Source organism: Aquarana catesbeiana, linkage group LG03, assembly GCF_042186555.1.
Source record: "Aquarana catesbeiana isolate 2022-GZ linkage group LG03, ASM4218655v1, whole genome shotgun sequence".
NCBI classification, from domain to species: domain Eukaryota; kingdom Metazoa; phylum Chordata; class Amphibia; order Anura; family Ranidae; genus Aquarana; species Aquarana catesbeiana.
The window spans coordinates 572,750,690-572,768,534 of record NC_133326.1 but is presented as its reverse complement, the minus strand read 5'-3'; the positions used below and the strand labels follow the sequence as shown (position 1 = coordinate 572,768,534).

The window sequence follows — 17,845 nt, the reverse complement described above, 5'->3', positions numbered from 1 at the left end:
AGGCACACAAGTCAGTAATACGTGGACAATGTATCTCAACTGCCTGGAAGAAGAACACCAAGCAACTGAGACAGCAAACTGCACAGAGACTTTGGGATTTAGAATCCAAGCTTACATCCTCGTCCTCAATCCGTCTCCTAAGAGAAATGATACGCCTACGTGTAGTCCTCAAGAGTATAGACATGGGCAAGGTTGAAAAATCCCCTCAAAGATTACGTCAGAAATATTAGCACGTAAACTCAGGGAACAAACTCATGCCTCGGCCCCCCAGGTCCTCCGGGACCCTACTGGGACCCTTCACTCTCACCCGACCGTATTGCCCAATTATTTTGTGATTACTTTTCGGATCTTTACAATAACCCCTCCATACCGCACTTACCAACCAATGACCGTTTCACTGATCATGTTACCTCACGAGCAGTGGGATGGCCACCCTACCAGCAGAAGCTTTACAGTCTCTCAACTCCCCGATCACTGCAGAGGAGATTTCCGAGACTTTGAAGCTCCTGCCAAACAGCAAGGCCCCAGGCCCCGACGGCCAGCCTATTCCCACATATGACTTGTTTATTTAACGGTTTCCTGGGCAAGGATGACATCCCACGGGACATGCAGACTTCTCATCTAACGCTCATACTCAAGCCTGATAAGGACCACAGACTGTGTGGGAATTATAGACTTATAGCTTTATTGAATGGGAGGAACATCTTGGAGAGGAATTAACCCTTGAACAATGGAAAACTATATGGTCCTGGACAGCCAAGAGCTCTAAATGTACTCTCTATAAAGAGAACACATATAAGGTGCTTCCCTTTTGGTACATGACACCATCCCACCTACATGCTATATACTCATTGGCCTCGGATCGCTGCTGGAGATGTCTCAAAGACCGGGGCACATTACTCCACACTTACTGGAACTGCCCATCTCTTCAACTTTTCTGGCGTTCGATCCAGGGGCTTCTCCACCGGCTGTTTGAAGTGGATATTCCTTTCTCCCCTAGGCTTTTTCTTTTGGGTCTCCTTCCTCCTAAACTCCCCGGATTAGCAAAAAAACTGCCCACACATATATTAGCGGCGGCTAGGTGCTTAGTGGCCCTTCACTGGTAAAAGCGAACCCCCCCCCCCAACATTAGCTGATCTTTATGCTAGAATTAAGGCTGTGAAGGTTATGGAGTCCATGTCAGCCCACCTGGCAGACCGGGTGGACAGACATACGGCAATATGGGAGTGTTGGTATCTTCGGATAGATTCCTGAGATTCCCTTGCCCTACACAATGTGGATCGTTCAGAGCCCAGGAGAGACGAGCCTAGCTGACTGTTATTAAACCCTAAAACCCTAAACTAATAACAATTATGCCCTGTACACACGGTCGGATTTTCTGCCGGAAAATGTGTGATAGGACCTTGTTGTCAGAAATTCCGACCGTGTGTGGGCTCCATCACACATTTTTCATCGGAATTTCCGACACAGAGTGTTTGAGAGTTTGTTGCAAGTTCTGATTGTGTGTACACAAATCAGACGCACAAAGTGCCACGCATGCTCAGAATAAATTAAGAGACGAAAGCTATTGGCTACTTCTCCGTTTATAGTCCCGATGTACGTGTTTTACGTCACCGCGTTCAGAACGATCGGATTTTCCGACAACTTTGTGTGATGGTGTGTATGCAAGACAAGTTTGAGCCAACATCCGTCGGAAAAAATCCATGGATTTTGTTGTCGGAATGTCCGATCAATGTCCGACCGTGTGTACAGGGCATAACAGCGTTGGAAGTTCAGCACCAGGAAGAGGACTGGGCACCCTGCAGAGAAGATTTCTGCAGGATCCAGCTGTCTTCACGATATGGATAATTCTTAATTACAAGGTCACTATAGCTGTAAAGAAAAAAATATTTCTTTCTCGAACATCACGGGACACAGAGCCACAGTAATTACTGATGGGTTATATAGGTATCACTGGTGATTGGACACTGGCACACCCTATCAGGAAGTTCAACCCCCTATATAATCCCTCCCCCTTGCAGGGATACCTCAGTTTTTACACCAGTGTCTTAGGTGATGGACGTGTAAAGATGTCCTGTGCTGAGCTCCAAAAGGAATATCCTAAGATCCTATACTGGGGCAAGCCAGGCGAACCGGATCCATTCAAAGTGTCTTTTCATGGCCGAATTGAATGGTACCCGGGCCTCGTGTCCGAAGAAACGAGGTTTTACCCGTAATGCTTCTCTTTTTAGAGAGCTGGACCCCGCAGATCAGAAAATGGCTTTAAACTTCCTAATTTCTGGCGAGGTGCTTTACGGTCCCAGAACTGTTGGATCCCCCTACTGATGGGGGGCCCCAGTCTCTGACGGTTTTTTCAAACGGAGCCCACCGTGAGAGGTGAAGATTGGGTCTGTGTAAACAGCACCCTGCAGCTGGATAAGGTAAGAGGAGATTCCACAGAATTTTTGAGTTCTAGTGGCTTTTCTCCTTTAAGGTAAATGCATGCTATGCCTATTGTGACTACCGGGGGCTGCCAAGAGCACAAACCTGCACATGCTGACTGACTGTCTCAGGTGTTGTAATCGCTGATTATGTCCCAGCGTCTCAAGCAGGCTGCAAACAGGTAAGGTGGAAGGGGGGATTTCTCATGTTTGAATGTTCCCCCCCAGGCTAGAGAGGGGCCACAGGGGTCTAGAAAGTGGTTATACCACCCGGGCTCTGCGGCCTAATGGCCACCATCTCTGAAGATAGCCATTCAGGCAGATCTTGTTACCAGCCTCCCTCCTCCCCCCCCCCCCCCCATCCCCAGCCTTTCTCCAGCAGCATGACAGGAGAGTCGGCAGTGCGGGAAGCGCTCGTTTTTTTCAAAACTCGAGGGGGGGGGGGCAGTAGAGGAGGGGGCGGGACGTCAGACAGAGTGCTTAGACTCCCACTCAGGCCAGCTGCAGGCTATTAGAGGCACTCTGTACAGGTGCACTCAGCCTTCTGAGAGACACAGAGCTGACGGTCGCATGTAAGGTGGGACACAGGCATTCTCCTAGGCAGCATTTACTGAAGTAACACCAGACTGAGCATTGGGTAGCAAGGCTTTTAGCCAGACTACATCGCTCAGCAGGCAGTGTTCATTTGTATACCTCACACCTTGTTGCTTTGCACTATGGGTAGAAGAGGTTCAAGCACCCCAGGAACCAGAGACACTAGGGGATCTCGTTCAGGTTCTGAGGGCCCCTTGTCGGCAGCATCCTCCCCCCCTAAAGATGGGCCAGGGACGGCTAGCCGGGGAGAGCCATCGGGGTCAGGGGCTACACCTGCCTCTGGCACTTCAGCCCCTGTATATATTACACAAGAGGTTTTTTCCTCAACCATTAATGGTCTAGAGGAAAGATTAATGGCCGTGATTACGTCTTCACTCAGTGGAAGAAAACGCACTAGGCTTTCCTCTGTTCCCCAAGACCCTCAGACAGAGGAGCTCTGGGATAAAGGAGATGAATCCCTTTCAGAGGATCGGGATGGGACGGATGATTCCTCTTCGGGGAATCAGGTGGAGAGGGACCCTCTGCGACTTCCCAAGAGGAGAAAGTCTTAGTGCAGATCCTCACTGGATTGGTCCGCTCCACATTTAAGTTGCCCATACCTGAAAATGCTAAGGAATCCTCTTCTGCTTTGGGGTCACTGAAACCTTTCCAAGCAGCACATGCTTTTCCTGTTCATACTTTACTTGAAAAGCTCATTTATTCTGAGTGGGATCACCCAGACAAACGTTTTTTTCCGCCGAGAAAGTTTTCAACACTTTATCCGATGGAAGAAAAGTTTATTAAAATGTGGGGAATACCGGCTATTGATGCCGCCATTTCCTCCGTAAATAATAGCCTGACTTGTCCTGTAGACAATGCTCAGATGCTCAGGGATCCTGTAGATAAGAGGATGGAATCCCTATTGAAGGATGTTTTCTCCTTAGCAGGATCAGTGGCCCAACCTGCAGTAGCAGCGATTGGAGTCTGTCAATACTTAAGAGACCATGTTAAGCAGGTCATCAAAGTATTACCTGAACAGCAGGCCCAGGGGTTTGCTAACCTTCCAGCGGCCTTATGCTTTGTGGTTGACGCCATTAGAGATTCTATCGTGCAAACCTCCCGTCTTTCACTGGGGTTGGTGCATATACGTAGAATCCTATGGTTGAAAAATTGGTCAGCCGAAGCACCATGTAAGAAGCTACTGGCTGGGTTTCCATTTCGTGGTGCAAGGTTGTTTGGAGAGGACTTGGATAACTATATCAAGAGAATCTCTTGTGGGAAAAGCACTCTCTTACCTGTCAAGAAGAAGAGTAAGCGTCCCTCTTTCAAACTGACTCTTTCCCCAGCGCCGGGGGCTTCAGCCTCCAGGCAGTCTCGACGGCCGCCTTCATCGGGGTCCAGAGACAAGAGTCAACCCCAGGGACAAAAGAAGTCCTGGGGAAAGAAGCCTACTAGGCAAAACACTAAGACGTCTGCATGAGGGGGCGCCCCTGCTCACTCGAGTGGGGGGAAGACTGCGACAGTTCTCAGAGCTCTGGCACGAGGACTTCCAGGACAGATGGGTAGTCTCCACGGTAACCTTAGGGTACAAGCTGGAGTTTCAGGAATTCCCTTCTCCTCAGTTCCTCAGATCAAATGTTCCCAGAGACCCAGAGAAGAAGCAGTCGCTCCTTCTAGCGTTAGAGCGACTTTTGTCGCAGGAGGTCATTATGATAGTTCCCAGGGACCAGGGATTGGGCTTCTATTCCAACCTTTTTACGGTCCAAAAGCCAAATGGGGATGTCAGGCCCATTTTGGACTTAAGGGATCTGAAACGATTCCTAAGGATTCAATCCTTCCGCATGGAATCAATTCGAACAGTAGTTCCCACCCTGCAGGGAGGAGAATTTCTGGCATCAATAGACATCAGAGATGCATATCTGCATGTGCCCATTTTTCCTGCTCATCAGAAGTTTCTGCGCTTCGAGGTAGGAGGGCGCCATTTCCAGTTTGTGGCTCTGCCTTTCGGGATAGCCACTGCACCTCGAGTGTTCACAAAGATCTTGGCTCCTCCTCTGGCCAGATTAAGGGCTCAAGGTATAGCTGTCATAGCATACCTAGACGACCTGCTCTTGATAGACCGGTCGGTAGCCTCTTTGAATGGAAACTTGAGGACCACGGTCAGGTATCTAGAACACCTGGGTTGGATCCTCAACTTAGAAAAGTCTTTCCTAAAACCAGTAAGAAGACTGGAGTATTTAGGTCTGATTATAGATACAAGCCAGGAGAAAATATTTCTACCCCAGGCAAAGATCACTGCTTTGAGAGAGCTGATTCTGACAGTAAGGACCAAGAAGGGTCCCTCAGTCCGCCTTTGTATGAGGCTACTAGGGAAGATGGTGTCTTCATTCGAAGCAGTTCCCTATGCTCAGTTTCACTCAAGAATGCTGCAACACAGTATTCTGTCGACCTGGAACAAGAAGGTTCAGGCATTAGACTTTCCGATGCACCTGTCGCATGCGGTGCGTCAGAGCCTCAATTGGTGGCTCATACCCGAAAACCTGCAGAAGGGGAAATCCTTTCTACTGGTTACCTGGACAGTGTTAACAACAGATGCCAGTCTGTCAGGTTGGGGAGCAGTTCTGGAACAGGCTGCGGTCCAAGGGGTATGGTCCAAGACAGAGAGGACCTTACCCATCAACATTCTGGAGATCCGGGCGATACATCTAGCTCTAAAGGCCTGGACTATCAGGCTACAGGGTTGTCCGGTCAGGATCCAGTCCGACAATGCCACAGCAGTGGCTTATGTCAATCATCAGGGAGGCACCCGGAGCCGAGCTGCTCAAAAAGAGGTGAACCAGATCTTAGTCTGGGCAGAGATGCATGTGCCATGCATATCGGCAGTTTTCATCCCGGGAATAGAGAATTGGCAGGCGGACTATCTAAGTCGCCAGCAGTTACTTCCAGGGGAATGGTCTCTGCATCCCGACGTCTTTTGGGCCATATGCCAAAGATGGGGGGTTCCAGATGTAGATCTCTTTGCATCCCGATTCAACAAAAAGATAGACAGATTTGTGGCAAGGACAAAAGATCCTCTTGCATGCGGGACGGATGCGTTGGTGATTCCGTGGCATCGGTTCTCACTGATTTACGCATTCCCGCCTATTCTGCTACTATCACGACTCCTTTGCAGGATCAGGCAGGAAAGGAAGTCGGTACTTCTGGTGGCCCCCGCTTGGCCCAGAAGGACTTGGTATGCAGAAATAGTAAGGATGACGGTAGGTTCCCCATGGACACTACCGGAACGCCCAGACCTGTTATCTCAAGGTCCAGTGTTCCATCCTGCCTTACAAACGCTAAATTTGACGGTTTGGCTATTGAGACCCACGTTCTGAAGAGTTGTGGGCTCTCAGGTCCTGTCATATCTACCTTGATTAATGCAAGGAAGCCAGCTTCCAGGATGATTTATCATAGAGTCTGGAAGGCTTACATAACCTGGTGTGAATCCAGAGGTTGGCATCCCAGGAAATATGTCATAGGTAGAATCCTTGATTTTCTACAGATGGGATTAGAGATGAAGCTGGCCTTGAGTACCATCAAGAGCCAGGTCTCTGCTTTATCAGTATTATTTCAGCGGCCAATTGCTTCGCATTCTTTGGTCCGAAACTTTATGCAGGGGGTGATGCGTCTTAATCCTCCGGTTAAAGCGCCCCTAAACCCCTGGGACTTGAATTTGGTCCTGGCTGTGTTACAGAAACGGCCTTTTGAACCAATAAGTCAGATTCCTTTGGTCTTGTTGACAAGGAAATTAATTTTTCTGGTGGCCATCTCTTCTGCTAGAAGAGTATCAGAATTAGCAGCTCTTTCCTGTAAGGAGCCTTATTTGATTATACACAAGGATAGAGTGGTACTACGCCCTCATCCTAGTTTTTTACCGAAGGTGGTTTCTGATTTTCATTTAAACCAAGACATTGTTCTACCTTCCTTTTTTCCAGATCCCTGTTCTCCGGAAGAGAGATCTCTACATTCGTTGGATGTAGTAAGAGCAGTTAAGGCCTATCTAGGGGCAACTACTCAGATCCGCAAGACGGATGTTTTGTTTGTGCTGCCAGAGGGTCCCAATAGAGGACAGGCAGCGTCAAAAGCTACCATTTCTAAATGGATTCGACAGTTGATCATTCAAGCTTACGGTTTGAAACAGAAGATTCCTCCGTTTCAGATCAGGGCACATTCCACAAGGGCTATTGGTGCTTCTTGGGCAGTGCATCACCAGGCCTCTATGGCTCAAATCTGCAAGGCCGCAACCTGGTCTTCAGTTCATACATTCACCAGATTCTATCAGGTGGATGTGAGAAGGCATGAGGATATCGCCTTTGGGCGTAGTGTGCTGCAGGCAGCGGTACAGGGTCCTCAGGTCTGATTGCACCCTACTTGGTCGTGGTCCCCCCCCCTCAGGTAGCATTGCTCTGGGACATCCCATCAGTAATTACTGTGGCTCTGTGTCCCGTGATGTTCGAGAAAGAAAATAGGATTTTTTAAAACAGCTTACCTGTAAAATCCTTTTCTTTCGAAGGACATCACGGGACACAGAGGTCCCGCCCCTCTTCTAATACACTATATTGCTTGGTTACAAAACTGAGGTATCCCTGCAAGGGGGGAGGGATTATATAGGGGGTTGAACTTCCTGATAGGGTGTGCCAGTGTCCAATCACCAGTGATACCTATATAACCCATCAGTAATTACTGTGGCTCTGTGTCCCGTGATGTCCTTCGAAAGAAAAGGATTTTACAGGTAAGCTGTTTTAAAAATCCTATTTTTGCTAAACTTTATCTTTAAATAACCATCTATGATAGATGCATAAGTATATAGTATGTTGTGCTTTATATGCAATTTTATTATAGCAAATTGCTATAATACCCTTGTCCTTAACGTTTTGTAATAATCTTTGTAGAATGCATAAAGTTATACATTTGTTTGATTAAAATAACTGCTTAAAAAAAAAAAAGTGTTTTATTGTAGCCCTTATGAAGGAGAATTTGTGTATAACCACTAAAATTTGTCAAATCTTGATAGACCCATTTTATTGTGACAAATTAATATCTGGGCTGACCCCTACAACTTGGCACTTGCATTCTTTTGCTCAATATAAACGATATATTTCTCTTATGACAGCATTGTTCCCAGTGGGGGTTAAACCCAGATCTGTAGTACAAGGCTAGTGTGTTAACCACAAAGCACCAGGCTGCCCTATTAAGAAAAATAACAAAATACATGGATGTGGTACCAGATCACCAGTTTGGTGGGTCCATGCTGTTTTAGCAGTAAGCTTTTTATAAAATATTCTAAAACAAACTTTGATCTGTCAGTGTTCTTGGCATCACTTGAGAAGCAATTAGCCTTTACTGCCTAGTAGCTGCTGCTTATTTTTATATACTTTTCATTGGGCAAAGTTTCCCTCTCCTGCTTTACTAATTTGAAATAATTGAGTGTTGCGTGCTGGGCAGTGGCAAACCACTAATGCTTTCAACGGAGTGTTTAAGCGCAGAAAGGAACAAAAGTGCTTCCAAAGTGTGTGATTTTCGGCTCGTGGCTCAGGTGGGAAAAAATACCCATGACCTTAGTTTTCCGATTTATGAATGCACTTCGGAATGTATTTTTACTGCAGCCATTCTGTAAATAGGAATTAAGTTGTGGCATGTGCTTTCTTCATCTCCTTTCACCATATACAATCCTTTCTAGATGATTGTGTGGTTGTTTTGTAGCTTGACTGCCCAACGTTGCATAGTTTCTGCATTACAGTGTCTTGTGACAAGGAATGATTTTTAAAGTGGATCCATTAACTTCTTTCATATTAAAAGCAGCATTTCCTTCAATGGTTGTTACTGGGACTTTGCAATTCTGGATCCTGTGTTCAGTGGCTACCAGGGACATTGTCTGTATGAAGTTTGGGTGGCTTCCCTCTGGATGTTGTGGACCTCCCAGGTCTAAAAACATGCTGGTAGGTAAATTGGCTCCCGCTCTTAAAGCTGATCTCTAGGCAGAGGAAGGTGGCCTAGACGTAAAGAATTTGCTTTTCAGCTGTCAGCAAGGTCTGTTCTAAAGTGTATCTCTAGGTGAACCTTTTTTTTTTTTTTTGTTTGTTTCATTGGACAGAATAGGTGTGGGTTAAGTTAAAGGAGTTGTAAAGGCAGAATGTTTTTTTTTATCTTAATGCATTCTATGCACCTGTACCCTGGTGTGGTGGGTTTGGGGGGTTTGCCCCTCCCCGTCCAGTGCCCCCCCCCCCCCCCCCCAGCTTGGGGTTTTGCCTTGGGCACAAGCAGGTGGCTGACGAAAGCAGCTTAGGCCAAAATAGTGAGTACCAAGGTTGCTGCAACACTTTTAAATAGTCTGTGTAGCCATGGCCTAACGTGCGCTACTGTAATCTCTCTTTTTTAGCCATACACATACTGTGTTCCACTTTCCAGTTCTAACACACATTTTTGCCCAAACCCTGAGATATGTTCTGATGCTCAGCAGTCTGTTCTGTGTGCATGGTCCCATCCTCTGTAGGAGGTATGCTGCCATTCCCTTGACCCTGGATGCTACCTTAAGCACATTGCTCTGAGAAACTGCAGAGAGGGCACCCGTGAAGGTGTCCTGAGCAGAACTTTGTGCATCCATAGACGCACACAGTGTGGCTTGGCCATGCCTCCCTGCTCACAGGATTTGACTGACAGCAGCAGGAGCCAATGATTCCCACTGATATCAGAGAGTCACCTGTGAGACCAGGGAGAGGAAGCACCACTGCTGCAGTTTGGCACAGCACTGGATCTGTGGAGTAGTCAGGTAAAAGTTTAGGGTGAGGGTGGTTTTGGTGGGGTACATAACAAGTAATGAGGAGTTTTTTTTTGTTTTTGTTTTTTTTTACCATAATCCAGGGCACTTCAGGTAAAATAAACAATTTGCTTTTAGAACCACTATAAACTTCAACTTTATTTACATCCAGGAACAAACCCCCCTTTTTTTTTTTTCTTCCAGAGAGAATGCTGATGAGAAGATTTTCACATTGCTATTAAAGATTCTGTCCAGAGCATTGGGTGAAATTCAGGCTAAAGGTGCTACATCTGACTCTTCTCCAGAGTGCTGGCTTGATTTGTCAACCGAATGCTTCCGCTGTCTAAGGAACTCCTGTGTGCAATGTGCCCGAAATCAAAATACTATCAGGTAAATATGCCTATTGTAGTCATTGAATGTGATTCTTCATAGTAGCAGAAATGTTTACTTACTCCATGGCGCTACAGACTATGAAATTCATATAATCCTTCCAGATATCCTTTACCTTATTTTGTGCTTTATAGAATGAAGTAATTAACCCTGTGGAAGATCATTAGCGCATGCTAGAGAATATCTTTTAAAAGTTTATTTTATTAAAACCCCAAACTTTTTCTTTTAATTCAGCTTCGGCTAGAATATGAAAGGTTAAAAATTTGTCAGATTTTTTTTTTTTTTTTTTTTCAAATAACAGTTTTTTATTGGTTATCTCAGCAGAGAAAAGAACAAAATCAGAACACAGTAAACTCCGAGTATTACTGAGACAGGTTTATGGCAAATACAGACAGCATAGTATCAAATGATGCAAAATCATTGCTGAGTTAGTTTATGAACTGTTAGATGGTAAATGAAGTTTGCCATAAGTTGAATGGGAACCTATAAGATATAAAAGAAAACATAAGAGAAAAAAGAGAACAGAAGGAGGGGAAAGTAAGATATGAGGAAAAAGAATAGTAGCTGAACCACCAGCTCAGGACAGGTCCTCCCGGAGATGCAATATACAAGTAAAGGCGCAAGAACTAGAACATTAAATGACCCACAATAAAGTATATATAATGTATAGGTTAAAAACATTCTGATTTAGGAGATAACATAACAAGAGTCCATAGTCTTGTAATACGTTAAGAGGTCCAAGGACCATATGGAGTGATGATGAGGGGTCCCACACTCAGGGTTTCCATCGGGGGGATGGGGGACAGAAACCATGCTCCCAAACACTGGAAAGACACAAGGAGAGGGGCACTTCTGGGTGCAGATACAGAAAAAGTTTTAATAACACTTAATACAGGCGACTCACATTTGAGAAGTCATGAGTAGTCATAGATAAGTCCCAAACATGGGGGTAGTCTGGTCATCAGTTCGTCATTCCATTCATGCAAGGAGCTCTGCTCGGTACAAACACCACTGGATGATGAAAAAGCCGGCCGCAGCGGAGCGTTCCCAAAACGAGGCTTGGAGCGCAGTTGGTGTGCAGGCAAGGAGGGTTGATGTCACTGGAAAGCGACGTGTTTCCTGAGCGTACAGGCTGTGAGTGACGTGACAGCCGCGCTCCTTCAAGCTAACAAATGAGACTCGGAAACTCGAAAACCACAATATAAAGTCTACAAAGGGGAGGGTAAAGGCGAGTATAAAGGATCCATAGTGATTGGCGGCACACCGAGTTAATGGCTCAATTGCAGTCCAGCACAATGTAATGGCAAGTGATGACAGATACAAATGACATTAAGGGACAAACAAACAAATGGATCTTACATGATTGAATAAAAGCATTAATATTAAATGGCTAAATAAATTAGAAAAAACAATGGTATACACTCAGACACGAGTTATAAACAAAACAGCAGCAATAATAAACGCCTTACATAAAGGGTAATGATGAGAATAGATTAAAAGTAAAAATAAGAAAAACACGCTAATATTACATATTTATTTTAAAAATGTTTAAAAAGCCTGTATTAATAATAAGGTATAAAAAAAACACACACACACATATATATATATATATATCTCTATATCTCTATCAAAACTTTCCGAGTCCTATTTGTTAGCTTGAAGAAGGAGCGCGGCTGTCACGTCACAGCCTGTACGCTCAGGAAACGTGTCACTTTCCAGTGACGTCATCCCTCCTTGCCTGCACATCAACCAACTGCGCTCCAAGCCTCGTTATGAGAACGCTCCACTGCGGCCGGCTTTTTCATCATCCAGCGGTGTTTATACCGAGCAGAGTGCCTTTCAGGAATGGAATGACGAACTGATGACCAGACTACCCCCATATTTGGGACTTATCTATGCCTACTCATGACTTCTCAAAAGTGATTTGCCTGTATTAAGTGTTATTAAAACTTGTTCTATATCTGCACCCAGAGGCATCTCTCTCCTTGTGTCCTGCCGTGTATGCCATTCTGCATACAGGGCATCCTGGGAAGGTGGGGAGCGTGCTTCCTGTTGAGGGCAACTAAACAACGTGCGGCAGTAAGGATGTGTCTAAATAGTTTCTTGTATGGTTTGGCAATTTCCAGTGGGGACACACCAAGCAGGAAAAATTTCGATGTCATGGGGATTGGCATCTTAATAAGGCAGGCCAGTGAGCGCGGCGTCATAAGCCAAAAGGGCGCTATCATGGGGCAGCTCCAGTAGATATGGTATAGGGTACTTTTTGTCCCCCTGATAACGCCAGCATCTATCTAAGCTAGATGGGTAGATGACGTGGAGGATGTCTGGTGTCAAGTACCAGAAATAGAGGATTTTATAGGCATTTTCCTTATAGAGCTTGCAAAAGGAGCTCTTGGCCGCCTGGGACCAAGTCGTTTGCCACATCATCTCAGGGATCTCCTCACCCAATACCTGCACCCAGTGGAGCATGTAGGCGTGTTTACCCTGTTTGGATATGGAGTAGTTTATATATGTTGGAGATCAGGCCCCGACGTGCAGATCCCTCCACGATTATGCTTTCAAAGGAGGATGGCGCTGAAAATTGTAGATTTGGAGCCAAATTCTGGTCATAATGGTGAATTTGCAGATATCCATAGAACACCTGGTTAGGTAACCTATATTTTTCCTGATGTTCGGTAAACGTCAGCAATTTACGGAATCTAAGGTCTACCAAGTGTCCAAAATGGAATAAACTCTGCGTCGCCCAGGACGAGAACATCTGGTGAGTGAGTCTATTGGGCATCTTTGGGGTTGCAAAGGAAAGAGGTCAACAGCGATTTTTCTGAGTTGAGCTTGTGCTCGCGAGACAGTTTGCGCCAGAGCGGCCTAAGTGGAGATATGGATACCAAGAGCCTACCAGGGACCACCTCTGCATTCTCACTCCAAAGTAAACTATTTGGGTGTATAGGCGCCAGCCATAGCTTTTCAATTACCATCCATTTATTATAAGAACGTCGAGGGAACCAGGAGGTTAGAATGTGCAATTGAGTCGCTTGGTAGTATTTTACAAGGTTAGGGAATGCTAATCCCCCCATCAGAGTGGAATGCCATTAATACTGAGCAGGAAAACCTATGCCTCTTGTAGTTCCAGACAAAACGTATCAAATCCACTTGGAGTTTTCGTAAATGTGCGTAAGGGACGGGGATAGGCAGTGTTTGAAATAAGTACAAGAGTTTAGGGAGAGTAGTCATCTTCAGAGGCGACACGTCCCAGAAGGGAAATATGGTGAGTTGTCCATTTTTTCAGTAATTCCCTTATGGAGCGAAATGGGGGGGGGGGTTTGCTTGGTATAAGGTGGCGAAGGTCGGGGTAAAATTGGACCCCCCAAGTATTTCATGGCCGAGGTCTTCCAATTATAGGGGAAACGCGTTTGTAGATGGTGTACTTCATCTGCAGGAATGTTAATCGGAAGGGCTTCCGATTTTAGTCGCATTTATTTTATATCCGAGGAGGACCTATAGGTGTCGAGCTCGGCATGCAGATTGGGTAGGGAAATCCTGGGCTGGGTCAAGATGAGTATGATATCATCCGCGAACGGTGATAGCTTGAACTCACTCCCCCTAACCGGTATACCCCGAACACATGTGGAATACCGCCCTGAATAACAGGTAGCGGGGAAGCAGCCAGGACCTCTGGTGTGGTTCATATAATGTGTATATTCACATGAGCCAATCAATTCGAGAGAGAGAGAGAGAGAGAGAGAGAGAGAGAGAGAGAGAGAGAGAGAGAGAGTGTGTGTGTGTGACATAAATAAAAATTGTAATGCTGAAATAATGTGTCGAGTGAGTAAAAAAAAAAAAAAGACATTATTTCAGCAATACAATGATTAAAAAAAAAATATATATATATTTATATAATATTTTTGTGTATAAAATATACTCTAGAATTGACTGGCTCACATGAATGTACACATGGACCACACCAGAGGTCCTGGATGCTTCCCCGCCCCAACCCCGTGTCAGGCATTCATCTGTGCGCCTCCACTTGTCCCCTGATACTGAGCCCTTTCTTTGAGGTGGCATACCTAGATGAGATTAATATCTCTATCATGCATTAATATTTTTAGAACATCAAACTCCTGATGAGTGAACATTAATACGATCCACGAAACGCGTTGAGTTCCATGGATGCTACACAACTTGTTTCATTATATACTTTATGACTTTGTATGAATAATATGTTTACTATTTACGGACCTTTTTATGATGTTTCATTTACAGGTGACTATGTGAATATTTTGCTACAATTTTTGTAATGTATTTGTGCATTTTTTGTAACCATAAATTAAATTCTTTATCTGATTGTGTGGCCCACCTCATTCAAAGTCCCATGACCAATATCCTGTTTTTATGCAAAATATATCGGGATGGAGGTGGGTCACGGTGTGTGCCTCAGATCATTCTCTTGTTTATGTTGCCCTCTCAGTTTGTAGTTTGGTGGTCCTAGCGTCTTTTTTTCATGGCGGAAGTGAGCGCAATGCAGCGACCCCAGAGCACTACCTTGTGGGCATCTCGGAGGGTGGAAGGGGATATATCAGGGGTTTCGTTCTTGATAAAGTAGAGTTTCAGTGTAGATTCTAATTCTGTTTTGGAGGGGATGTACTGTAAAAGGAAATTATTCAGATGCCAATGGCATGGCTTACGGTTAGGGGTACCCAGATACAACGTAAGTAGGATGGGTGCATGGTCGGACCAGGAAATTGGGAGTATCTGCGCGGATTGGGTGATGCACAACGTGGTATTATTGACAAAGAGGTAGTTAATATGTGAGTGCATACGGTGGGGGGCGGAATAAAACCTATATTGTTGATCTCCAGGGGGGAGAGCCCGCCAGGAATCAAAAAGAGCATGTCGTCTAGTGAGCTGGCGAAAGAGTTTCGAATCTCTAGAGGCTCGAGCTTGCGATTCCCATGGGTTCACCACGTGGCGGTCAAGCACTGTGGAATGAGAAAGGTTAAAGTCTCCACCTATATTAAAAATTCATTGGGTGTTCGGAAGAGGCGTGCAAATACTTTAGTTAGGAAGTTGATCTGGTAGACATTTGGGGCGTATAAGACGCATAATGTGAGTGCCTGCGCCTGCCATTGGCCGCGTAGGATGAAAGGATTCAAAACATGTGAACAGAGATCCACGTTTAAAAAGTATGGCTACACCAGCCCGTTTATGGGGGGTTAGTTTCTAGAAGCGAATGCAAAGGTGTCCCCCCCCCTGTTAAAATGGCCTGAATTCCCTAAGCGCCAGATGCCTCTCTCTATTGGAGTTTAGAGAACTTTGTCAGATTTTTTTATACTGTTTGTCTGCATGTTGAAGAGATTCACTTGCCCAGGTTGTCCTGATGACCAGTGTCTCAGACAGATTGTGATGGGATATCCAAAATGTTACTGTTGTACCCAGAACAAGAAATAAGGGGAAATCTTCCAATGACCGCTGACTTAGAATAGCTTTTTCCTTGTTTTTTAAGAGATTTCCCTATCATTTTCTTGTTATGTCTACAGGACAGGAGGTGATGGTTAATCTCCCTAATAGGATACGGGGGGGGGGGGGGGGACCTGTCGGGGGCTTTGGCTTAAAGTAGAATTTCAGCCTAAACCTAACTAGTCTTAAAAATTATCCCTCCCACTTTACGATTAAAGCTCATTATCAGAATTTTTTTGACCTATATACACTCTACTTGTAAACAATATGTATAGTAGGTATAAATCACTTAAATACCTACAAAAGTAACTAAGGAAATGATATATATCTTTAATTTAGGTTTACGTGAACCCAATGTTTAATATTTGAAATTTCATGATATTTACCTATATAAACCCTACTGTAAAACAATGAGCTTACTTTATAGATCCTTGTAAACTTACTTTATGTATCTTTATAATATTGTATACTCAATAAACTTCTTTTGACAAGGAAAAATTATCCCTCCCCTCTCCCAACAACTATGGTAACTAACCTGTTTAAAAAAGATGCATATACTTACCTATTTTCAGTCAACTATGGGCAATACAACAGGAATACAGATAACTGATTTTGACACTGCTTGGCCTTTTTCACAGACACTAAGGTTATACGGCAGGAAACCAAAAGCCCACCTGAAGGTTGTTGTGGTTTTTTTTGTTTTGTTTTGTTTTTTTTTTTTTTTTTGAAAAGGGAGGGGTATAACAACGGGGAATACCCTTGTGGCTTACAGAGGCCGGAGTAAAGGAAAGACTAGATAAACTTAATACAAATAAATCACAGACATCTTCTTAGTAAAGGCCAGTCTATCCATAGGTCCCACACTTTATTGAATTTTCTTGGACAGCCACGAGAGAGGTAAGTTGCTTTGTAAAAGGGGACAACTTAGTTTATTAGTCTAGGGTAAAGGCCTTGTCAGACTTCCATGTCAGCTTTCTTAGCGTAAAAGCGCAACAGTAGTTAAAGAATGGATAAATTGAGTGCTCTCTGGCCAAAAGTCATGTGCCCGTGGGCATGTCCATGACGTGCAGAAAATTGGCAGAATTACTTGCTCATCTCTGTCCCATTGAAGTTTGCCAAAAAAGTGTGTACACAGGGTAAGGGTCTAACAAAATTGTACATTTTAAGTGTCTTACTTATGGAATGTTTTTAATTCAGTCTTATTGCCTGTATAAAAACCCTTTCCTGGAGTATGGCATTCAGACTTTTTCTCCTGCCTTAGTCACAGCTAAAGCTCTGAAATCAGCAGCACGCATGCGAGTGTTGCTGATTGCAGAAATGTTGTTGTGACTAAGGCAAGGGAGTATGTCGGACTGCTGCAGACAGATCGCTCGTTCCACGCTACTATTGACCCATCGGAATGATGGACAGCCCCACTGACCAATAGGAATCTGCCAGAGACAGGAAGTGTAGAAAACCTTAAACACCATCAAGAAGTGTCAAAGCTTTTCCACTAAGACAGACTTCTAACTGCCTGCACTTTTTATCTACAGATAATTATTTGTTTTATTTCTAAGACAAGTCAACAAGTCCATTTAAAAGATTTTAGGAACTTTGCTATGCAGGTTGATGTTCAATTTGTTGCCATGTTAGATTTAAGGAAGGGACAGAATTGCATTTGTATTAATTTGTCTAATCTAGTCATCTTGGGAAAATTCTACAGATTAACGCGGAGTTCCACCCAGCAATGGAACTTCTGCTTTAAGTGAAGGTGACCCCCGACATGCCACATTTGGCATGTCAGTTTTTTTTGGGGGGTAGGGGGTGGATACCCTCTTTTTAGAGGCATCCAGCTCCCACATCCTCCCGGGGCTCCCCGGTGCAGAAAGGAAGTTCACCTCTCCCCCTCCCTCTGGGCAATCTTCTGGGACACGTCGCAGGTCCCAGAAGATTGCCCGGCCAATCCCAAAGCGCAGTGCGGCTCGTGCATGCGCAATGCGTGCCCGGCTGTGAAGCCATAGTTGGGCACCCACAGTCAGAATGCCGGCGCCGCGGAGAGGAGGGGGAGAGGAGCGGGGCTTCGTTCGACCGCATCGCTGGACCGTGGGACAGGTGAGTGTCCAATTTATTAAAAGTCAGCAGCTACACTTTTTGTAGCTGCTGACTTTTTTTATATGGGTGGAACTCGACTTTAAGTATTTTTTTATTTGTGTGTGTTTGTTTTTTTTCTTTA

At 44.8% G+C, this 17,845-nt stretch overlaps 1 protein-coding gene across 2 annotated transcripts in view; it reads left to right on the top strand.

Moving 5' to 3' along the window:
- ATXN10 (ataxin 10) overlaps window positions 1–17,845 on the top strand; it is a 162,022-nt gene that overhangs the window by 11,038 nt on the left and 133,139 nt on the right. For both annotated transcript variants that reach the window (XM_073621911.1, XM_073621910.1), the window contains exon 2: window positions 9,994–10,179. In XM_073621911.1, coding sequence (XP_073478012.1) covers window positions 9,994–10,179 — 186 coding nt within the window. The remainder of the gene's footprint in view (window positions 1–9,993; window positions 10,180–17,845) is intronic.